The 24,261-nt window shown below is 50.8% G+C and overlaps 1 protein-coding gene across 13 annotated transcripts in view; it reads left to right on the top strand.

Moving 5' to 3' along the window:
* The window catches only part of PTK2 (protein tyrosine kinase 2), a 257,568-nt gene that overhangs the window by 159,100 nt on the left and 74,207 nt on the right, over window positions 1–24,261 (top strand). For 11 of the 13 annotated variants that reach the window (XM_042973398.1, XM_042973394.1, XM_042973397.1 and 8 more), the window contains 4 exons: window positions 760–867; window positions 2,394–2,511; window positions 7,679–7,709; window positions 9,894–9,946. In XM_042973398.1, the coding sequence (XP_042829332.1) occupies window positions 760–867; window positions 2,394–2,511; window positions 7,679–7,709; window positions 9,894–9,946 (310 nt within the window). Of the gene's footprint in view, window positions 1–759; window positions 868–2,393; window positions 2,512–2,610; window positions 3,782–7,678; window positions 7,710–9,893; window positions 9,947–20,643; window positions 20,728–21,723; window positions 21,742–24,261 lie in introns of those variants that run through there. The other 2 variants (XM_042973406.1, XM_042973402.1) reach the window with 2 other exon arrangements.

The raw sequence follows: 24,261 nt of genomic DNA, 5'->3' as shown, positions 1-24,261 counted from the left end.
ATCCCAACTCAGTCCCAGGGGCAGAATTTGGGCCAAGGGGGGCGCTTGGTGGCAGGGGCCAATCCCCACGCACTCCAAGAGAAGGAGGCTGGAATCAGGCTAGTTGCTGTAAATGAATGTGCAGGGATCGTCACGGCAACATGGGCATTGTCAAGAAATGCTAGAAGCGGCAGACGGGCATTTGTTTTGTCTTAAGAAGAAAAGGGTTTGTTCTGTTTGGAAAAATGAAGTCTCTTTGGGCTCGTCTTCCTGGAAAGGGTCTTTGGACCCCTGCCATGTGTCTAGCACCATTACAGTCAGAGACTTGTAGCTGAGGGTGCGCTCGGGGGGGGGGGGGTGCACAGGCCCCTCCCTCTCTGGGAAGGGAAGGGAGTTTCACACGTGGTTCCCCCACCCTACACCTCTACACCTGGGCCGGCGAGTGAGTCAAGTCAGGGACTTTCTCCTTCCTTCTCTGGTAGCTGTGATTCAGTCTCCCAGCTCTGGGAGAGGGAGCGCTCCTGGTCGGCGTTCGGGAGCACGGGGCACAGGCACATCCCTCACCTTGAGGTGCAAAGACGGTTCCCAGAGGTTCTAGGACTGCTCCTCGGGAGGAGAAAACCCCACTGGGGGCCGCATGCGCGAGCGGCCTCTCCCCAGACGCAGTCTTCGGGAGGAGGTCCCGGGGAGAGTGGGATGGGGTGGGGACCGTGACAGTGTCACAGAACACCTGCCAGCAGTCCTTACCTGGGGTCCAAAGTGTTTGCCTTTTCTCCCAAGCCCACACATCTGGCCGACTTCAATCAAGTGCAGACCATTCAGTATTCCAACAGCGAAGACAAGGACAGGAAAGGAACGCTGCAGCTGAAAATCGCAGGCGCCCCCGAGGTAAGGGCAGAGTTCTTGCGGACCGCCAGACTCCCAGCTTTCTCCTGTGTGGGGGGGTGTTCCTTCCCAAGTAGTGACGAGGACGGCAGGTGACAGCTGGCAGAGTCAGGAGCAGCGTTGTCGGGATGGCTGAAGGTTACCGTGAACTACCAAGGAAATCGGCTTCTTAGGATTACATACAAATACCTTGGTCGAGCGGCATCATTTCCCAGACCGTGTATGTGACGCTCTCTGCCGGGGTCACCGAGACCGCGCAGCAGCCGCTCTCCTGCCGGGGGCGGGGGTTGGGGGGGACCCCACTGCCCTGACGCTTAGCCCAGAAGCCAGGAGCGACCCGGGTCGTTCTCAGACCTTAGCGAGAGAAGCGGTTTGGGATACTTTGTCCCCGTTTCCACGGCTGAGGAAGCCGAGCACGGGCGGCGGAGCTGGGGTTCGTCCCGGAGCCCCTGGTCTTAGCCCGCGTGCCGCGTGGCGCAGTGGAGACGGGTGTCGTTCGGCAAACGCGGCATCAGGTGGCCCCCGGACGAGCGAGAACGCTCGCGTATGAAGGAGTCTGGGCGACCGTTGGCACAGACAGCTGTGCTTGTGCACACAGCCCGGCCTGGACCTGTGTCGTCTGCTCCGTGCGGCTCCCGGGCCCCTTGGGCGGCGGCAGCCTTTTCTCACACGGGTTTCTTGGCCACGCTCCTCGCTTGTGCTTCCTGCCTGGGATCGGTGGCATTTCTGGGGCTCTAGGAAATGCCTTTATTCTCAGACATAAACCGATGAGACCCTAAGATCTCGAGGCTTTATTACAGATTGAAGTTTCCTGACGGTAGCTCGGTAGTGTCATTTGTCGGCACTGTTTTCAGACCTCCCCCCACCCCCACCCACCCATGACATTCAGCTGAGCGTAGGGAAGGTCTGCGGCCCCCGGGGCAGCTGGTGACAAATGCCCGGGTCAGGGCATCCTCCGAGCTCTGACCGTCTCCTGGACGATCTTTAATGGCAGGTCTTCAGGAGGTTTGGCAAAATTGCAGGTTTGGTACTGAAAAGAGTGATTTCTAACCTCAGGCAGAATGTGCTGTGCGTGCTAGAGATAGTGACATTTTTCTAGTTTTCATAAGTATTAGAAAAATTATGATGGATAATTGATAACAATCGACTCCACGTTAGTTTAGTTCCTAAAATAAGCCATACTTGAAATACGCTGATTCTCTAAATCCTTCCCTTAGTTACTCTGCGCCAGAGGGGCCAGACATTCTGAGGGAAATTTTTTTTTTTTTTGCCTCCTTTAGTTCTAGAAAGTGAATCGCAGTTTAAGTGACTTTTCTCTTTTTGTCTGGGTGGCCTTCCGTCACATATTCTAGGAATAACGTCCCTAAATATCAAACTTCCTTTTTCACGCCAACCTTACGACAAATCTGTGCTGCTGTCACTCTTCTCTGTTTCCAAGCGCATCTAGGGGTGTGATGTCATAGCACAGCTGCCCCTTTGGTTACTGGGAAGAACAATAACCCCTCTTTCCTGGTCTTTTCCCCTTTGAGCCTCTGACAGTGACAGCACCGTCCCTGACCATCGCCGAGAATATGGCTGACCTGATAGATGGGTACTGCCGGCTGGTGAACGGAGCCACGCAGTCCTTTATCATCAGGCCCCAGAAAGGTGAGGTCCCGCTTCCGCTTGAGCGTCCCCTGAGCTGCTGGCAGGCTCACCCCAGCAGCCTGCGCTCCTTCTCGTGGATCAGCCTGTGCGTGTGACGAGAACACAGGGACTCAGCCCAGCGAATCGTATGCCGCTTTTTCTGGGGAAGGAGGGCGACGCACAGCCTGGGTTTGAACGGAGCTCCGGGGAGACAGCGTTGGCGTTCAGGCTGTTGGGTTCGAGCAACACACTGGAGCGCTTTCTAGGCCACTGTCGGTGTAAAGACACTTGTAGGATCATGTTCCGGGTCTGTTTGCTTTCAGGGATCCTTTGTAACGCGTGTTAAATAAAGCATCTTTCCCGTTTTTTCTCATAGAGCTCAAAAGCTTAGAGAAAAGAACAAAATCCATTCTCAGTCATGATGTATAAAGTCGATGATTGGAATGAATAACTGGCCTGGAAACAAGGCTCTCTCACCTCAAAAGCGATGTGGGGTTTTTACAAGGCAGTGATAATGGCTGTTTGAGAAGATTTGGATTTCTGAAATAATCAAACGAAATGTTCCCAGCAGGATAATAGCATAGTGGTAGCAAGACAAATTTGGGCTGTAGAATTCTATCAACTTGTGGGTTCGAATCACGAGTCCTCTGTGCTGCCGTCTGTAAATTGCCTAACCTCTCTGTGCCTCGGTGCTCTTGCTGTAAAATACAAGACACAGAGTGGCACCTGTCTTTTATGGTTTAGGGAGGATTAATGACCTCATAAAAGGCTGGGAGCCGTGTCCACCACATACTGTGGCACGTAAGTCTTAGGATTGTTCCCATCACACTGCTAGCTGCAGTGGGACCCTGACACATTGTGGGAACCTTGACTTTGACCGTCCTCACGGCGTGGTAGGTGGGTCCACAGTGGTGCCCACAGAGCAGCCAGCACTGTGGCAGGTGGCGCGGGGCCCTTGCAGCTCTCACCTCCCTGACCAGGATGGTCACAGAGAAGGAGTCCCGCAGGGCTGCGTGCCCTGTACGGGGGGAGACAGGAAAGCACCAGGAAGGCAGATGGGGAAGGTCCGAACTCCCGTCGAGCCGCAGCAGAAAGCCCAGCCCGCCCGGCAGCCGAGTACCCCGTGTTGACAGCAGTTAGAGGGAGCAGTGGGGGCATGTGAGGCAGGGGAATCATTGGAACCTTTGTGTAAAAGTTAGTGTCCTCATGTGCTCTGGAAACAATAGCGAAAGCCACAGCCAGGAAGCCACAGCCAGGAAGCCACAGCCAGAAAGCCACAGCCAGAAAGCCGGTAAGGACACAGCTAATCAGCAAAAATGTTTGTGACACCATGATCAGACCAAGAAAACCTAGTCATTGTTCTTTTTTCTGAAATATAGTATATGTTCATAGTAGCTTTCTTTGTATGAAACACAGTTGCTTTTAGGAATGTCTAAAGGCCACTGTTTGTCAGAACTCGTGCAGACACAGACTCTTGGCTTTACATTTCGTGCTTTATTTAAGCAGGGATATGTACCTTGCAAATATGATTTAAATGTTTTAGGGAAATTCCTTTCCGTGAAATTAGTATTTTATGAAAGTATTCAGTGTGACATATTGCCTGTCTCCTTTTTAGTGAATAATTTAAAAAATTTTATGCTGATTTCCCTAATATTCTTTATCAGTTTGTCGGTACACACAGAAATAACATTCAGACGTTAAGTATTAAATAAGCCGGCCATTCCATGTTTGAAACGTCAGCATCTTCCTGTGTTGGTGTTTCATTGGCTTTTTTTTCTCCTTGGGGTAAACGTTTTGATATCAGATCTTGTGAGCTGTGATGCATTAAGTTCCTCATGTGTATGACAAGAGCATAAGTGAAAATATTTCTCATAAAAACCTAGTAGGACACTGGCTGTTAGCAATTTTATGTTGTCTTTACAGAGTGAGATGTTAGACTTGGTAACTTACTCACCTGATTCTCAATCCCAGCATATTCATTTATTACACAGCTGTTTTATAATAGATGCCTAAAGTGAAGATACATTGCCTAACGGAAATAACTGTAAATCAAACATTTAAAAAAGTTTTTTTTAATGTTTATTCATTTTTTGAGAGACAGAGAGAGAGCGTGAGTGGGGGAGGAGCAGAGAGAAAGAGGGACCGACTAAGCCCCGTGAGCGCCCCAAAAGAAACATTTCTAAAGCTGCGATATGGGGAGGAAGATGTCTGTGACACAGACACCAGAGCATTAAAATCTCTTCTTTCTCACACGTTCTCCCAGCTCACGAAGACAAGCCAGGATGGAAATAGGCTCTTCACAGAAGGGGGACACACAAATGTCCAGTAAGCACTGGACACAAACGAGCCAGATCGCATTTTGTGTTACTAGTTTGGTAAAGTGAGGCATCGTGGAAGATGTGCCCTTGCACTTTGTTGGCCAGCTGTTGGGGCTCGTTGTCCACCTCCTGGAAATCCTCCTGCAAAGTTAGACACGGGATGTTCCCTCTGCGCTGTTCGTAATCACTCAAAACCGGAAACAGCGTGAGCGTCCACACTGTGGGAATTAACCGCTGGATGAGGGAGCACACGCCCCCGATGCAGCTCCATAGCTGCAAACAGTGATGAGATGGTGCTGATTTTGTGCTAAAAGCCTACAGCACGTGAGTGAGTGTGCGAGTGTGTGTGTGTGTGTGTGTGTGTGTAGTGAAACCTTTGTGTGTTTATTTACAAGAATAAAGGAGTCCGGATATCTGGACGAGCTAAGTGACCGACTGTGGACAGTCAGCACTCCCGGGGAGGGGGCAGGGGCAGGTGTGTGTGAAGCAAAGGGGGTGGGGCTACTGCCTTTCCACGTTACGTACCTTTATGATTTAGATTTGCTACGGTGTGTCTGTACTGTTTAACTTTAAAAAACAGCTAAAAACTTTTATTCGAGAATTAAAAGTCACATGTAGGTTCATAGGAAGATCCATCCTTCTTCCTAAAGAATTTATTCAGACAAATAACATACCCCCCCCCCCCCCCACGAACGACTCGAGAAGTCCTACGTGTGCGTTCAGCTTTGTGAATTTAAAGGAATGTCCGAAATTAACCCCTGGAACCGGGTGTTTCAGGCGGTGAGTTCTGAGTGTTGAGAATGCTGCCGCCGATGTTGTGTGTTGCCGCTTTTCTCAGAGGTCTGTTACTTTCAGATCGTTTCCTTCCGGAAGGTGCTCTGTTAAGACCCTCCACTCGTCAGTCGGCTCATTTACAGCCTGCCTTCTGCTCCTGCCCGCCTGCTTAGGAAGCGTCTGTGTGCCACGTGTTTATTAACTGGTCTCTTTCTCTCTCCAAGGAAGCAGGCGTTCCAACAGGGGGTGCAGACGGCTAGAGGCCACGCTGACGAGTCACTTGGAAGGCCGTTATTAACGGGCGGTGGTGGATGTGGGCGACATGCGCTGGTAGCAGCCACGGGTGTTCTGATAGGAAGTTCCAGGAAGTCCACTTGGGCCTCCATGCTGTAACTTGGTTATGTTGCTTGAAACTTGAGGCCAGGAAGTCGGAGTGAGGAAGCTTGCGTGGAATCGCCGTAGCGCCCCGGGCGCCACGCAGAAGCCGCGTGCGCTCTGTGTCACTCATGCCGCACAAGCGTCCGTGCGAGTTGGTCTGGTTTCTGTTTTCTCGGTAAATAGACAGTTGTTCAGGAGGAGTCACTCGGGGCCCGAGGCTGATTCAGTTCTTGGTTAACCGAGTGGTGGTCTGAGAGCCGTCTGAGCACAGGGTACCCTGCTGAGTGTCCCGAGACACCCGTGGGCAGGTTCGGTGTAACCTTCAAGCGGTTCTGATGCGTGGGAAGTGCCCTGTAATGAGGCCAAAGCCCCAGCACGGCCGCCCGAAGCCGCCTGGGGTGTTGCAGGAAGGGCTCCTTTGAGCTCAGATCGCACTCGGGTTGAGCTTCAAGAAATTGAGGAATTTGGTGTTTCTACCAAATGAGGAATTCTTGGTATCTCTACCAAGAAGGAAGAGCTTCTTCCGAGGGTTGGAGTGTGTGAAGGCAGCACGCTGTGTTCAGGGAGATACGATATGCAGCCACAGAGAGCAGGGAACAGCGGAGAATGGAACAGGAGAGGCGGGCGACGGAGCTGCTGGGGCTGGCTTGTAGGGCAAGTGCAAGGGCAGCGAGTGCTAGAGGGGCCCTGGGAAGGCGGCAGAGAGATGGGGCATAGGTGGGCGGACACCCCAGAGAGGGAGACAGGGAGGTGTTGTGTGTCCCAGCAGAAAAAACAGTGCTTCGTGGGACACGCAGATGTGCTTAAGTTTCATCTTAAAAGCCATCGAGAGGGGTGCCCAACGGGCTCAGTCAGCAGAGTGTAGCTCTCGATCTCGGGGTCGGGAGTTCGAACCCCACGTTGCATGTAGAGATTGCTTAAAAATTAAATCGTAAAAAAACCCCAAAAACGAGACACTACAGTTTTAAGCAGAGGAATGACTTGATGAGTTTGTACTTAGGGAAGATTATTGTGGTAGCGACTTAGGTCAGGGATGGAGTAGGAGACAGGATTAGTTCAGTGCCTGTCAGATTTGTCCACATAAAAGACGTTAAACTGGGGACTGCGTGTGCTTCCTACTTCACAGAAGGAGGGTGAGGGGAGAGGGTCTCCCCCAGCCACCAGACGTAGCCCTTTGCCTCGCTGTGATGACCACCAGGAACGAGTCACAGTGCCTGGAGCCGCGAGGCTCCAGGCATTGATGGGAGGTGACCCCCAGTAGAGGGCCCAGGTCGGGGGCTCAGGTTCCTGGGCTCTGGTGCATCAGCCCCTCTGCCTCTGCACAGCCCGAGGATTTGTCTTCCTTTTATTTGTGCTTCCCGTACAGATTTTGGTGTTGCGACTGGTGAGCGTTTTTATCGAAGTACAAAATGTCCTTTGGTGTAAGTCACATTGACTTTGACCGGAAGACTGTCTTCATCTTTTAGAGCTTCCTGGGAGGGATGTCTTTCCACCTCTGCTTTGTTTTGATTAGGCGGTACCTTTTAAACCATATGCACCCCCGGTTGGTTTGTGTGTGTTATAAATATTGAAAATAGACCATGAAAACAGCATAATGACCTCCTTAATAAAGGGTTATTGCTAAATTCTGGAGGAAGACTTCTTCTCTGATTTCTGCACATAGTCTTTTCAAAAGAAATAGAAGGAACCTCATCTCTCTCTCTCTTTTTTTTCTCCAGAAGGTGAACGGGCTTTGCCATCAATACCAAAGTAAGTGCCCTTTGTGCATTTTGTCACTTAGTCGTGTTAGAGACCGTGTGGGTTCCATGCTTGATTTTCCATTTGCCTGAATAACCACATTTCTAGGTGTGCGACTAGGGAAGTAGAAAACCAGTATTTCCAGAAAGAAGTCAAATCAGCTGTCAGTCTTGCTTACAAGGGATGTGTCCTTGGGCCGGCGAGCGGGACCCTGACCGCTCTCTTCTGCCGGCCACGCTAGGCTTGCTTCACCACTGCCCACACTGTTCTAAAGCTGTGTTGAAGTTTTCTTAGTTACTGGAGTAGACTGTCCTCTCTCTACCTCTAGGCCATCGTAAGTGCTCTTCTCCCTCATGGTCCACTCTCCCTCCAGCCTCCTTGACCCCGCTCCACCCCTGCTCATCTTTCCGGGCTCATCCTGCATCGCTCTCTCTAGAAACCCCCCACGATCCCCCAGTCCTGGAGAGCGTCCCCGTGTGCGTGCCCATAACACTTTCTGCCTTGCTGTAGTACTTATCCCACTTTAAACATACTATCTTTTTGCTTATCCACGCCCCGTGGTCTTGTGGACGGCCAGGGTCACGTGGCCTTGTAGACCTGGCCCTGGAAAGTATGTGGCACGCAGGAGCCACGCAGGAGCCGTGCGGGTGAGTGGGGGGATGGCCGAGAGCAGCTTTGGGCTTCCAGGCAGTGTCTTCACAAACTCAGTGATATTTAACAGATACACACTGATGCCCCACATTAAGCCACAAACCAGTGCCCGGAATATCTTCAGACGTGGAAAGTCTGTTGAGATGACTTTGAGGGTTAAGATATGCAGAATCGTAAACGTAGATATAAAAGCGGGTGAAGAAGGTAGTAGGTCAGAAGTGGTAACAGATGCTGTAGACACCAAACAAATAAAGCAAACCTGGGAAGAGCGGAATCGCCACGAGTCACAGAGCAGCAGACGCTGTGACTGCTGGTGCTCCGGGGGCGGCGGAATCCGTGCACTTGTGGCAAAGCTGATTCGCGGCAGCACCCGGAAACGCGGCGTGGCCGAGGAAGCCCCCACCCCCCCCCTCCCGCTGCTTTGGCAACAGCACGTGGAGGCCGACAGTGAACCTGCTCTCGGGAGCACACGCACCCTTCCCTGCCGGGCGTGGGGTTCAGAGAGGGTTTTCCTGAGTCACGTAGCTGCAGTGGAAGAGAAACGGCTGATGTGTTGCACAGAAACTCTGATTCCACTTAGAGGATCGTTAGGTCTCAGCTACGTCGAGCATTCAGTCAAAGGAGCCCAGTCCCGTGGCTTTAGGCTATGATTGCTGATCATAGAGGCCACACAGCTGCCTGCGGGACCTTTCCCGTTCCCCAAAGGGATCGCCTCAGTCCCCATGCTTCCTAGTGTAGATTCTACGTACAAGACGCGTCTTCTGTTCAGTGCTTCTGTACCGCACGCTTGCGTATCTGGAGAAAGTCGTCTTCTGGAAAAACAGCAGTTACTTTGGCATCTGAAGAGTCTGGGTTCCTTTTCTTTCTCTGTGCTTTGTGTTTTCCAAAATTTTTAAATGACCTACCCTTGTATTTTTTAAGTGTTGCTAAAACGTGTGGCCAAAATTTTATTTTATGTGTGTAAACATGCAAAACGCAAGTGTTGGTGAGCCATTTCACGAAACAAGCAAGCAGATGTTAAGCTTCCTTTTTTTTTCAGGCTGTACATAAAAATATATATTCATGTACTATCTGCTTTCTTACACGCACTAAATTTAAGAAGGACCAGTTATACTCCAGTTTTTCAGATGACGTTTAGGAGTGCAGATTTCTTTCCCAGGTGTTTTTTCTCCTGGAGAAACCCTATAAATGTGGGGCGGTCCCTTGCAGTCTGGCATTTAAGCGTGAAATTTTACGCAGCCTGCTAACCACTGGCCAGCGAACGGTGGTGGTGTGCCAAAGCCACCGTCGGGAGTGGCTTTCTCAGCGCGGCTCAGCGTTCCTTCAGTTGTCGATCTTAATTCCTGCCTTGTAGACCAGTAAAGCAGTCTGACTCCTTTAAATGCCTCAGGTAGTGCAATTTAATCTTCTAAAAATCAGCCTTGAAATGTCTGGTCTCCATGGGAAGCGGCAGCGTCCTTATTACAGGCGCTCCCTGTCTGTCGGCTCGGCGGGGGCTCGGCCTGGAGGGCGCGGCACTCACGGCTTTGCACCTCTCTGTTACAGGCTGGCCAACAGCGAGAAGCAAGGCGTGCGGACACACGCGGTCTCCGTGTCAGGTGAGAGGCTCCACCCGGAAAGCCCCAGACAGCGGCTGCCCCACAGAGCCTTGTGCAGACGTAGGAGCAGCCTCGTCTTCACTGCGGTCGGTCTTGCTAGAGCAGCTTAGAAAACCGAACGGTCTGACTACCCAGAGCTCCGTAACTTTACCATCATTGAGTAGGTTTAAATGTGGCTCGCAAGTTTTCTTCCGATGAGACGCTTATGGATAATGTCAGATTACTTCCAAGACTGTATAGAATTCCAGGTTATTCTTCAGTTGTGATGTCGTGTTCGTTGTGTTTAGAGTGAATATTTTTAATTTTGAACTTGCCGTTATAATTTTTCTTTGCAATTCAGAATGTAACAGAATATACTTTGTGTATTTATTGTTTTTTTGAGTTCAGGAAACGTGAAGTGTTTTTAAGTGGTTTTTGTCTTTCACAGTTAACATAAAGTGGTGTTTGAATATTGCTTTTCTGAAAGATATAGTTAAGATACTGGCACAATCAGTATGTTAACTATTTGCTGGTGTCATGAGTATGGTGTGCTTTCCTTGGTATGTTTTCTAAACATATGTGCCTTTTTTCCCCATTTAAAAATGTGGAAAAGAGAGGAAAGTGAGGGCAGGAAGCATCTCCTGTGGACCCACGTTTGCTGTCTTAAAATACATACACGATGGATACATACATCTGTGTGCACGTACGTGTACACGTGCCTGGGCACACATCTAGTCCGTTCTTGGCTCTGCGTTACATCTCTAAAATGGTAGCTTCCTAATAACTCCGGTGTCTGATGATCTGATTTAGAAGAAACTTAATTCCTATTAGTTTACTTTCCCTTGGGTTAATCTTCCTGAAATTTAGTTTTGTGCTTTTGCCCAGTCGATGACTGTATTCTTTTTTTCATGTTCCAGCTTACAAATACAATTGCTTACTTTTGATCGTGCACAAACACCCCACAAGCCCTCTGTCAAGAAGCGTTTGTGCCCCCGCCTTTATACACTTGGCCAAGATCCTCTAGTGATGAGCTGTGCAACAGATGTGTGTCAGAGCTCTGCTGTTTAAGAAATCACGGACCGCTTCCCGACGAGGGGGAGGGCGTTTTGAGTATAGAGCTTGTACCCCGGGCCTGCGTCAGAAGCTGGTGGGCTGCAGGGCTGCCGGAATGTTCTAACACCGCAGCCGAGTGTGCTTGCATGCTGCCTTCCCCGGTGCTCTCTCCTGGCCTGGCAGTGGCGCTGGGGCGCTCAGGGGTGCTCAGCATTTGCACCTGTGGGCCCATCCTCGTCCAGGCCGTGGTGGGCGGCAGAGAGGGGGCAGACGTAAACCAGGCCCTCAGGGAGTCTGTACTCTGGTCGGAGGGACAAAAGCCCGCCCGGTGCAAGGTGGTGAGCGTGGCGAAGCAGTCCGTCTGTGAGCAGCCCTGGATCCGGGAGAGCCAGCGAGCCGGGCGGCCCCGGATGTCGTGCAGGGTGTTGTGTGGAGCAGGTGAGGGCGGGCGGGGCGGGCCCTGTGTGCCTCAGCGCCACCCTCCGTCATCCTGCCGGCCCACGGCCCTTCCCGCTGAAGGCAGAGCAGAGGTGCCCCGTTAGGCGCGTCAGGACTGCACAGCCCAAGTGACATAAAGTAGGGCCTCGCAGAACCTCCACGTCTTCTTTCACGTCTTGTTCCTTCTCCTGTTTTCCTGACCCCTTTTAATCAGGGTCCTCACTTGAGGCTTTGAACCTCGGTTGTTAGTGGCTGATCATCCTCGAACGCCCGGGTCTTACCTCCCCCTGCCCCCCGCCCTTGATCGTTCTGCCTTCACACTTCCCTGTAGCTGTCCCGCGGCCCCGGGTCTGGCCCGGGTCTTCACGGTTCCCTCCTAGCTGTCCCACGGGCTTGGGTCTCTACCTCAGTCTCTTCTCCATGTTGATTGATTGCACTGCTGTCACATGTGTTTCATTGAAATTGGCAGCTCGCCGCTCAGGAACTTGAGTTGTAATTTACAGTCAGTCAGAGTTTAGACTCGTTAGCTCAGCCCTCAGTGGCCTCCCCCCCCCCCACCCGACATGTTGTTTTCCAGAAAGTGGGGGCCTGCGCCCCTCCCTACCTCCTCACGGCTGTTTTCAGCCCACCTGTGCGGTCCCCTGGCCCGGACACTGTTTTCATCGTCCCGTGTCAGTCTTTCTGGTCCTCAGAGTCGGTGGTCCTGTTTCCTACGTGGCTGTCACTTTGGGCATTTATAGCTACAGGTGAAGAACAGTCCTCGCTGTCCAGGGATATTTAGCGACAGCACCGATGGCTTCGGGTTTCTGTTGACCCTCGGTCATTCCTCCTGCTGCTCGCCCACGTCGGTGGGATTGGCGTGTTCGTATCTTCCACAGAGGCCGAGGGGCCTGCCTCACACTTAATCCAGAAGCTGTTTCTCCGATACCTAGAAAACCAGTACTGTTTGTCCACCCCGAGGGTGCTTCTTTCCCTGGCAGCCTGGAAGCCCTACGGCACCCGAGGGAGAGATCCAGCCGCCCCGGCTCCTGCACAGGCCTGCGCCTGCTGCCCCCACGGCGAGCCCGCTCTGCCTCCAGGCTCCCGGGTGAGGCTGCGGTCCAGCAGAATGCCAGCCATGGCACGTGCTTTTGTGTCCTGCCGTATCTCATTTAACCCGTGGCACACCCTGGCAGATGGGTGTTGTTCCGGTCGTACATTTCCCACTTACGGTAATTTAGTCAGCGAATAGTTCCAGACGCTGGGGTCTGATGGTGAAAACGAGGCCAGCCCTCTTCCCTTATGAGTTGACGGTCTACGGAGGAGACAGGCCAGACATGCTGGATTGAAATCAAGCAGTTAAACCGAGAGCAGTGAGGGAGAGGCTATTTAAAATTCTGGCCGAGGGGCTCCTGGCAGGGTCAGTGAGAGGAGTGGGCAACTCTTGATCTCACGGTTGTGAGTTTGAGCCCCATGTTGGGTATAGAGATTACTTAAATGAAAAACATTTTTAAAAAATAATAAAACCGGTAAAGAAAAGTATCTCTGAGCAGGTGATGCGTGGGCAGGTAACTGAATGAAGGGAGAGACAGAGCCGTGCAGACAGGGAGACGCGGTGCACTGGGCCCCGGAGCAGGAGTGTGGAGCACAGAGAACAGGGGAGGGCCAGATGATGCTGCAGGTGCCCAGACTCGGGAGCTTGGCCAAGGTCACACATGGCCAGCAGGCGACAGGACTCTCTTTACCAAACGTTCACTATAGTCTGCACGGCATTAAACCTTCACGTGCCTTATTGTTCAACCCCTGCGACAGCTTTACGGGGTCTTGTTCATCCCCCCATTTCACAGATACAAGGAAGGAACAGTGAGAAAGTAAACAAACTTGTTCAGGGTCACGCTGCTTGAAATTGGTGGACCTGGGATTGGAACTCGGGTCGTCACTGCCCTCGAGGCCGTACTGCCTTTCAGTGCTCGTTTAGGGGAGTTTCCCTGCTAGATGATCTTCGTTAAGATCACAGTTGTAATCGATGTTGAGTATATGGAGAATTCATCTTTGAAATTTGGACAAAATTTCCTTATGAAAATGAACTTAATGTCGCCAAATGTGAAGATTAACCAGATTCTGAGGGCCTGAAGTAATTTTTTAGCCCAGTTATTAAGTTTTTAGGAAACACGTGCATGTTATAGAGCTGAGTTAGGACTCAGACCTGAGAGGCCCGTCCGTGCACGAAGGGGTCTGCGAGTACCGCAGGGAGGGGTGCGGCCTGCATCTGTGACAGGGCTTGAGCTGTGTGCGTGTGTGTGCAGATTCTCCAGGAATACAGATATTTCCAAGGAAGGGCAGTGAATACAGCTGATTTTGAAATGTGTTTGAAGGCATAAACTCTGGTTTTCTTTGGATGGTTTTTATATTTTAGGGGCGGTTTGTTTTTTAATAACCAAGCCCTTCATCAAGCCATAAAACCTTATATGACCAGAAGTAGAGGGTCACATGTGGTGATGATGCCACCACATTATGAACAGGCTCCCGTTGGATGTTTAGATTACTTATAATTGGACCAGAGATTGTAAAACAATTTTTCTCTTTTGTATCTCTGCCATGAAAACCAATGTGTAGTGACCCTTTTTCTGTCTGTGGAAATGTTCGGTGTCATTGTTTCTGCTGAGACCTATGTGATGATATTTTTTTCAGTATTTATTGCAACTTAAAAAAATTTTTTAATGTTTTATTTATTTTGAGAGAGAGACAGCACAAATGGGGGAGGGGCAGAGAGGAGCGGGACACAGACTCCCAAGCAGGCTCCAGGCTCTGAGCTGTCAGCACAGAGCCTGACAGGGGGCTCGAACTCATGAACCATGAAATCTGACCTGACCTGAGCTGAAGTCGGACACTTAACCGGCTGAGCCACCCAGGCGCCCCTTATTGCAATTTTTAAAAATTTTGACTTTGTAACAGGTTCTTTTAGTTTAGTTGTTAATCATGCATCAACGTTTCCTTTATTACTTTTAGGGTTTTCGAGTCTGTGACTAAAAGTTACTCTAAACTAAAATATATTTAACAAGTAGATGTTGTTTGCTTTCAGCTGCTTCCTTATAGATTCTACAATCCATTTTATAAAATATGCAAAAGTAGCTTGTAAACTGTAAAGTTGTATAAATTGTGAGGTGGTGTGTATATAATCCGTAATAATTATCGTACTTTCTCTTTTCCTGTGGTCTCTGAAATACTAGGTCTGTCATTTATTCGTTGCTCTGTTCCAGCTCCGTAAATAGTACTTATTTATATACGAATGAGGCCCAGAGATGATGCCTGGTGCATCTGCGTGCATTATCTCATTGAAACCTCAGGGCCATGTTCCTCGTGCTGTCTCCACCTTACGGAGGGGACATTGAGACTCAGGGCTGAGGTGGCTTGGCCTGGTTCACACAGTAAGCAACAGCCTGATTGAAGCCCACGTCTTGGACCCCAAAACCCATTGTCTTCACATGAGATCACACTGAATCACTCAGAACTTAGTCATTTTCGTCTGTGGAAGGGACGGCTGTTTTGGGAGAGTTTGAGTGCAATTGCGTTTTAGCCTGTCCCCGCCCCCCCCCCCCCCCGCCACCTCCTTTGGCAACAGTAGTGTGGTGCTGACCCCTCCCTGACACTCTTCTGTTAAAGTTCACACCTGCCCTGTCTTCAAGTTTGAAAGCATTTCTTTTGTCTGGTTTACACGCTAACTCCTATGCTGATAATGCCGTGCTTTACGGGTAGTCTCTGTCTATCGCTGAACCTTGACTTTTAACACTAGCTTTTAGGCATTTTTAAAAAGTGCCCTAATTTAAGAGTCTTAGTGCCTAGTACACACAGAGTTAATTTTTGTACCTTAAATGCTCTGTGACATAATCTGATCCAACTGATGCTCCCGATTACTTTTATGTGCACAAAGCGGTTAAGTGTTGGATGGTATACCTGGCTTACTGGAAATTCTTGAGGTTTCAGCGGTCCTGAGTAAGGATCTATGATCAGTGTCGTGTTAGGAGAGACTTTTAGCCACTGAGAGGTTCACAGCTGTGTCTCCCTGGGGTGGTCGGGACGGCTGATGGTGCCGTACGTGGATGATCGAAACACCCCACTGCGCTGGCTTCCCTGCACCACCACCATGAGGTCACTTGAACTCCCTTTGCCTCTGCTGAGATTGGGGCTGCTAGATCACCTGGCTGTCCTTTCTGTCTTCTAACGGAATTGAGAAAAATACTCTGGAGTCACACAGGTACGGAAACATCCACGATACACATAAGAAGTAGTATCCAGAGCCAAACTGGCTTCCCAGTCCTGACCCTTGAGTTGGCCTTGACCCCTGGCTATAGGCATGTAGAGGGACATGTGTAGGCTCCCTGGAGGCAGCAGCCTGACATGCTTCAAATTGCAAACAAGCCCGCATGAAAGGCAGAGCAATAATGACTATGGCAACAGTTTAAACGGCATATTCACAGGGCGCCTGGGTGGCTCCGTCACATAAGCCTCCAACTTCAGCTCAGGTCATGATGTCACAGTCCGTGAGATTGAGCCCCGTGTCGGGCTCTGTGCTGTCAGTTCAGAGCCTGGAGCCTGCTTCAGATTCTGTGTCTCTCCCTCTCTTTGCCCCTCCCTCACTCACACTGTCTCTCAAGAGTAGTGTAGGTAGGTAGGTAGGTAGGTAGGTACGTAGAAAGAGAAAGAAAGAAAAGAAAAGAAGAGAAAAGAAAAGAGAGAAGAGAAAAGAAAAGAAAAGAAGCAGGATATTCACTTTTCCACACTCTTTGCAGGCCACACACATCTGTTCCCTTAGCCCTGTGTACTTGATTCCAAAATGGAGAGTGTGCCTGCCTTGTCCCTAGTCACCTCCACATAATAAGGGGTCTGCAGTACCTCATGAGAGACTTTGAATGAGAGTGTTTATACTACCGTTTGCTTCGCAGTTTGGCCGTGTTTGAGTGTAGCTGGTTCCTGAACCTTCTTAAATCTTCTGGGTGGGCTTATTAACATAATAATTAAAAATCTTTAATCTTAAAAAAAATCATTACTAAAATGCAAGAATCCCATGTATCATCTTGCCAAATAGAAAAACAAATACTGCTAATGTCCAAAGGCCCTGTTATATTTTTTCTTCACAGAGAAACATTTTAAAAGAAGGCTTGAAACTTTTAAAATATAAATTCTATAACTTGACCTCCAAGCTTTCCCTCTGAGTTTTTAGCATGATGTAGCTGCATAATAATTGTGGAACTTGTTAAAACCCAACCACGTGGTTCGGGACAACACATTTGAACACATTTGGTTCCTACTAGAAAGGCCAGAAAACTGCCTTCTTCTTTCCCTTTATTTTCCAGTTTGTGAAACAAGGACTCTTGCCTTCCAAGTCAGATCCTGTTCTGTGTTTTCTTTTTGGAGCCTCATTACGAATCTGTGGATCTTTAGCATCGTCAGGGGTAGGGGGCCCCCGTGACCGCCCAGGTTGGATGGTCGCCGGAGTTTGCCCACCCACTCTATCTGCCCTCAAGGTCCGGCCGCTTTCCCTGTGCCAGCCCCTCGAGAAGCCCCATGTCGCCCACATCCCCATCACACACGCCCGTGGTGTGCCCTCTCCCGCTCTTCTCTGCACCTCTGGTCACCCTCCCTGACCTGCGTGACCCTGTCCTGTGGGCGCCGCTGCCCTGCTGCCCTCCTAGCCACAGCCACGGTCTTCTCTCCGAGCTGTTGCTGCACGGGGACTGGAGGGGAGCTCAGTGTCTGAATCCTGGCTCACCGCCCCCCGGCGCCCCCTCCAAGCCCCCGGGTGATTTCTGTGTTGGTGCTAGGCAATTCTTCCAACCCCTGGCCCCTCTGTGTGGGGCTCCGGCCCTCCTCTCGCCTCCCCCACCCCCTGCGACAGAGCTCGGCACGGGAGGTGCTGCCGTTCCCCCAGATGCTTCTGGAAATCATCCTCCCCTGACTCCCCTCCTGCCTGCCTCACCACTGCCACCCCACCCTCCACGCTTGAGGACCCCGGCTCCCTGTCTTGGGGCCTCTTCTCTGCCGCCAGAGTTGCCACCTCCGGGATCTTACTGTATTTCATGCCTTCGTTATGCTGGTTACTCCCGAAGTGCCATCCCAACCCCGGAAGCTTCCCTGAGCCCTGGACTCTTGGGCCGACTGCTCTCTGGGGCCTCATGAGCCTCTTGTACTTCATGTGCTCAGAAGGGAGCCCTGACCTCCCCACTGAGCATACACCTCTCAGCCTCCCCTTAGTGGCAGCTCCTTCTGGCTGACTGGACCAGTCTTTGGGGTGCTTTGGGGTGCTTTGCTTCTTTCTCCTTTATAATCGGTCAAGTGGCACATCCTAACTGGCTCAGCGCTCAGAGTGTATCCAGTTCAGCTTTCTGTGCAGCTGCCCTTGTTCACATGCACCCACTCTGTGCCTGGATGGTTGCGGTAGCCTGGCAGTTATCGCACCCTTTGAAAGCTTCGCGGGAAGTCTTTGACAGTGAAGGCCGATCACCTCACTTCCTTTCTTACAGGCATCTACCCTGACGTCACTCACAGCGCAGCCAGAGCCCTGACGTGGGCTTCTAGGTCTGTGCCATCACTGGGAGCATTGGCCACCTCTCCCTCACCCCTCACTCTTTTGTCACCCTGCCCAACCTCATTGCTCCTCGGTAAGTGGCCCAGGCTCACCTCTGCAGAGCCGGGCCTGCCCTGCTGCTGTTTGCTCTGTCCACATGTGTATACGACCCTTTCCCTCTGCTCCCGAAGGCTTTTTGCAAATGGCTCCTTCCGTGTTTAAAGTTGCAGCCTCACTAGAAAGTAAGTACGCCCAGCCCCCTTCTGTTCTGTTTGTCCCTGTAGCACGTATGTGTTGACATACCAGGTAATTTACCTTTTTGGTTTTTGTCTTTTCCCCGAATGAGAACACAAGTTAAGTAAGGTAGGAGTTGGGAGGCTAGCGTCTACATGGTGGGCCCAGCGCATGGCAGGTGTTTAACAAATGTAACTATCTTGAATAACATAATGTATCTCAAATAAAGTAATTAGAAGGGTCCTAACGATATTTTTTTTTAGTTTGTTGTATTTATTTTTTTGAGAGAGAATGTGAGCAGGCCAGGGCAGAGAGAGGGGGACAGAGGATCCGAAGCAGGCTCTGTGCTGACAGCAGAGAGCCTGACACGGGGCTCGAACCCGCGAACCATCAGATCGTGACCTGAGCTGAAGTCGGACGCTTAACCGACTGAGCCACCCAGGAGCCCCAACATTTTTAATGATGTGGGATGATCTTGGTATCACTGAAGAAAAGGTATACAGTAAAACCTTGGTTTGCATGCATAATTCGTTCCAGAAACATGCTTGTAACCCAGAGCGCTTGTATATCAGAGCAAATTTCAAGAACCATTGGCTCAGTTGTGATCATGTGATGTACGACTCGTATTTCAAGACACCGCTTGTTTATCAAGTTAAAATTTATTAGAAATGTTTGCTCGTCTTGTGGAACACTCGTGGAACAAGTTACTTACAATCCAAGGTTTTCCTGTGCTTCCATTTTTAAAAAGCTACTTGCCTTTTAAGTCAATGTAAAGAATTCTCAGCTCAGTTTAGAAACAAGCAATGGAAACATGGGAACAGCTAGCACTTCCATGGTGGCGGCCTCGTGCGTGTGGCCTGGGGAGTCCCCCGGGACCCTCTCCACAGCTCTTCCCTGGGAGAAGCCTCTGCTCCTGCCTCGTTTCACAAATAAAACACAAACAAGTTTGGTAAGATTTTCAAGGTCAAGGAGTGAATAGTGGGGCCAGCATCTCAGTTCACATACACGTTCTTTGTATTTTCTATGTTTCCATAATTTCACACTTGGAGAATGGTTGTGTAAGAGCAGTAAAATGAAGTCTCGTCTATTCCTTATTCAAATTCACTGTGTTTGTACTTTGGCCCACTTTATCCTTCACCCAGTTTTCTTCCTTTGAACCATTTGAAAGCCCTTGTGGACAGGGTGTGTCTTTCTGCCTATAAACTTTCCAACGTGTGTTTCCTAAGACCAAGGACATCATCTTAAACAATCACAGCGTAACTATCAAAATCAGAAAACCTAATAGTGATAGACTGCTGTTACCTTATCCACAGCCCGTGTTCCTGTCTCACCGGGTACCATCCCATAGAGCTCTTAGGCCGGCCCCTTCTCCTCACCCCCGGGCCCGAGCTCCCGCCCGCCTGACAGAGGGCACTCAGGCTTCACACTGGGCCCCGTTCTTCACCGAGACACCGCGGGGAGCGGCACTCACGCTGCCGGGGGTGGGAGGTGAGATGCTTGGTAATGAGGTTGGGGTCGCAGGGTACCCCATCCGGTCTGGAATATCATATCATATGTTTCAGTTCCTCTCACTTGTATCCGCTAACACGGTGACGCTGTCTGCAAGCTGTTGGCCATCAGTTGGTCCCCTGGCCTTTCTTGAGGGGCCCCTGTGGCTGTGCAGTTAAGTTTTACATGTCTCCTTTGTCTTTTCTGTCACGCGTTATCACCGCTGCATCTCAGAGACCGTATGTCCTTTGTTTTGACCTTCGCTTTGACAGAAGCCCGCTGGTTCTCCGCTCTCCTGTGCTGTGTGCTCCTGGAGGGCTAGGATGGGTGACGTGGGCCCAGCCGGTGTCTGGTGCAGAGAGGACGGTCACACGAGTTTAAAGTACATGAAAGAGGCAGGCAGTCCCTAGGTAGGCGCTTTGCAGCCCGTGTGTCCAAACCTCCTTGCTGGTTTTTACGTTAAGGCAGTTTATTCACAGTGTGCACTTAAGGTCTGTGAGTCTGTGTCTTTGCTGAGGATTTGGGAAAAATCGCTCATAAAACTCTCACAAATCCGGATCTCCTAGTTTCTGGCAGTTTTTCTGTATGGCTGAATGTCCACAAGGTTCTTGAATTGTTTATCCGTCTGTTTTTTGTCTAGTCTCATTTTGTTTTAGTTTTGTTATTTGTACAAATATCTATACCTTCACCTGGCTGGCTCGGCAGAGCTGGGAGACTCCTATGTCTGTCCAAAAGTTTCTGTATCTGGTAGTAATCTTTGCTAAAAGACGAACTTGCACTTTAAAATGTTAATACGTTTTTTAAAACTCAAGCATAGTTAAAGTGTGCCAGTAGTGAAATAAAAGCGTTGCCATTTTGTTTCTGCTTTTATACATCTGCCTTAAAATGTAACCGAAGTTTCCTTTTGTACTGAATAATGTGTTTCTGTTTTTCTCTTCCTTCCTCTCGCCTCTTTGTAAAGGAGTCAGTCCCCGCCAGCCTAAAGTTAAGAAAGCTAGGCGCTTTCTCCCTTTGGTCTTCTGTTCCCACGAGCCTTCTCCTACGGGTACTGCACTAGCTTGCGCCAGCTCCCACTCGCCCGTGCCGGCAGCGGACCTAACCCCACGCTCGTAGACCGTCCCGAGCAGAGTGGCCTGTGCTGGGTGTCCGTGCTCGGTAGCCGTATGGGGGGGCGACGGTTCGCGGTGACCGTCTCTGGGCTGCTGTCCAAGAGAAGACTTTTTGTTTGCCTGTTTGCCGGGTTTCCCACGCATGACAGGGCGAGGCGTAGCTTCCTGGTTTCCTTACGGGGCTTGGTGTTCTGCCTCGGGGGCCGTGCGCTGCGGGCCAACTGAGTTAGCGAAGTAGAGCGGTGGGGCTGAGCCCCGGACGTCTGCTCCTGCTTTGCTGGCAGGCGCTCTGGGGTGCCGCGGGGCAGAGGCAGCCAGGCCACTTGGATAGTGTTCTGGAAAGCAGAGATCGTTTGTTGTAAGTAGAACAGGAATTTCTCCAAACAACACTGCATAAATTTAAATGGAAACTGGACATGTGGTACAGCTTATGTGCTGGGCCTGGCCTGTGGCCCCCCCGTGTCCTGGGACCCCCATGGCTCGCTGGGGGAGGCCCTCCTGGAGGAGGCGTGCTGAGGGCTGGGCCCCTGGCTAGCCTTTACCAGACTCATTAATGACTGGTTATTTTCACTTTTATCTGAGCGGATGCACATTCCCTTTGAGGGAGGTAAAGGCCATTTTTAGCATTTAACTGCGAGAGCGTATAGGATTAATTTTGCTCAGTGTGGTAGAAAGCAGCTTTGCTGAACCGCTGTGTAACTTTGTGTAATGTGTTGACAGCTTCAAACTCGCCATAATGTCCTTAAACGGAGTAAACACACTTTCTGCTGCAGTCGCTCTTTTATCTTTCGAATGAGACCTGGGGGGTGAGTTTTTGTTTTCCTTGCACTTTGATTTACTTGTCATGTTAATAGTGTGTCTCCCTCTCTCCCCTCTCCCCTGCCCCTCTCCTCCCCACCCTCCCTTTCTTTGCATGCTACCTGGATCTACAGATGAAATTAGTGGGGACGGTAATATTTATTTTCACATTTGTGTTCCTAATATCAGAATTATTTATTCGTAAATATGGTTCAGTATTTAATGAAAGGCAGAATGTGGTTTTGACTCAGCAAAACAAGTGTGAAAAAATGATGCTGTGAACAAATGATCTCCTAAAAATCGTTGAGGGCTTTGCACTTTCTCTGTCACGTGTCAGTGGTAAATTGGAGTTGTATATACACACAGTGAATTCTCTAGGTTTCCTTGTTAACTTTGGGTTTCAAGAAAGATGGTCACGATGGTACCACTCACGAGATTAGTCTCAGTGGAAAACTGTAAATGATAGAGATCCCCACGGGATTTCCCAAATACAGCGTATACACATAACGATTTCAGTCTGGGAGTGGGTAGCAGAAAGGAAGGAGCAAAGCGAGATCTTTAAGAACCACACAAACTAGCGAGAGAGATACCAGCAACAGCGTCACGATTGTTCTTCAAGCAGTTGAGGGTAACACTTAATGAGCGGGAAGTTTGAAAGTCACATTTCGTGACTCAGGTTCCCCACTTCCTGTCTGCCTACATGAACCTTTAACTCTTCACATGAAATTCAAATCAGGGGGGAATGGCATTTTTCCTCGTGATGGAATGAGAGAATGCTTTCCCTGAAGGTTTCGTCTGGGTCATTTTCATGGCGGGATGGAGCACTTGAGCGGTGAAAGGTCTTAACCACGTGACTCTGGGAAAGTGCGTCTGCTCCGTGGGGCTGACAGCATGGAGGGCCCCTCCTCGGTAGAAGCAGTCATCAGTGGCCGCTGCTGGCGTGGGGCCCCGTGTGCAGGTGCTAGACTGCGCGGCTCTGGGTGGGGTGTCGGGTGTTGTCGTGGCCGTGAGCCCGAGGGGGACCCCCGAGGCCACGGCTGCCGCAGGATGCGTGGCAGGAAGGAGGCTCCAGCCTCACGCTTCCCCCCACCCCCCACCCCATCCTGTCACCAGCGGCCTCCCTCAACGGGCCTGCGCAGATTGCTTTACGTCTTCATCCACAAAGGTCTCAGTGGTTGTTGTGGGAATTACTGTGCAAACGTGAAAATTTGACCACGTGTTCATGAACACGTGGTTTTTCCCACATCGTCTATGTAAAGAACCCGTTCCCCCCCACACTTGACCTTCCCAGTGCTGTGGGCCAGACGGGGCAAGTGTTACTGTTCCCGTCCTGCAGACGAACAAGCCGGGCCTTGAGGCTTTCGTCACTTGGGGGCGCACGCGCTGAGGCCCGTGTGGCCCAAACCCAGCCCACCTCTTGTTCTTCCCCGGAGCTGAGGATGATTATTACTGTTTTTACTGAGTGGGGAAAAAACAATAGTATTTGTGGCATCAGAACCACGTCAAATTCCCATCTCAGCGACCGCAAGTAAGAGCTTCTTAGAGCACGGCCGCCCCCATCTGCTCCCGCGGCTGCCGACGGTCACTTAACAGCGGGGTCGAGCAGTTGCAGCAGAGTCTAAAATGCACACCGTCCAACCCTTCCCGGAAAAGAGCTGCCGAGCCTGGCCTGGGCCATGCAGCTGGTTGATATTAAGGAGCACGGTTGGGCCCTTCCTGGCTTCCTAGAAAAGAACTCTTCCCCTGCTCCCCAGTGCCTCTCGGCTAATGGCACGTCTCCGTCCCCCGGGTCAGATAAAAAGCTGTGACACTGCTCAGTCCCACCGAATGGCCCAAGTAATCTTGTCCCCATCAAGGCGTTGCTCTGTGGGGCTGATGCCATGTTCCAGCTCCCTGAGGGCAGGACGGAAACCAGTCAGGGGAACAGGCTGTCAGAATTGCAGGGGTCCAAGCCAAGGCACGAGCGCCACAGGGGAACAGGGGACACCGCTGTTGGCCAGGCCGGTAGAGGAGGTCTGCCCCTCCCCCATCAGAGGTTGAGCAGGTTGCCCGCGTTTGAGAAGTTCGTGAGCCTGAGGGCTTCTGTGCGGCTTCTTTTATTGACAGCCACAGGGTGGTAGCCGTTGTCCACTGACACGCGCTCCCCCGATTCCAGGCGGAGCCCCCTTCGCAGCGACCCCAGAGGCGTCAGGCTCTCTCGGTGACAGAGCACGAGACATCGTGCAGCCGTATCGTTTTCGACAGCAGCCTCACCTCTTGGTACCCTGCTCTAAGATGAGGAATTGGTTCTTTTCTCTCCTGATTGCTGAGCTGTCAGTTTCTGTCCCTTTAACGTGTCTCCCTGTCACTTTTATTTTACCACCTACCATGATACCCAACCTTTCAGATTATAATGTACCAGGTTTGGGAGTCTCCATTTTTAAAAAGGTTTATTTTGAAACATTTAATTCAGGGCCAGGTACCCTGAGACCGTCTCCCCAAAACACAGGTCCCATTCTTGTGAACATCTGAACAGAGCTGTGCCGGTGTTGGGGTGGGGGGGGGGTAGGTGGGAGTGTCCCTAAATGTCCCTAGAGGAGTAGTCCATAGTTTTGGAGCCTAAAGTCCCCAGGGACACTCGGCTGGCTCAGTCAGTGGGACATGCGACTCTTGATCTCAGGGCTGTGAGTTCG

The sequence above is a fragment of the Panthera tigris genome, chromosome F2 (genome assembly GCF_018350195.1).
Source record: "Panthera tigris isolate Pti1 chromosome F2, P.tigris_Pti1_mat1.1, whole genome shotgun sequence".
Classification (NCBI taxonomy): Eukaryota; Metazoa; Chordata; class Mammalia; order Carnivora; family Felidae; genus Panthera; species Panthera tigris.
This window is presented reverse-complemented; position numbering and strand designations above follow the sequence as displayed.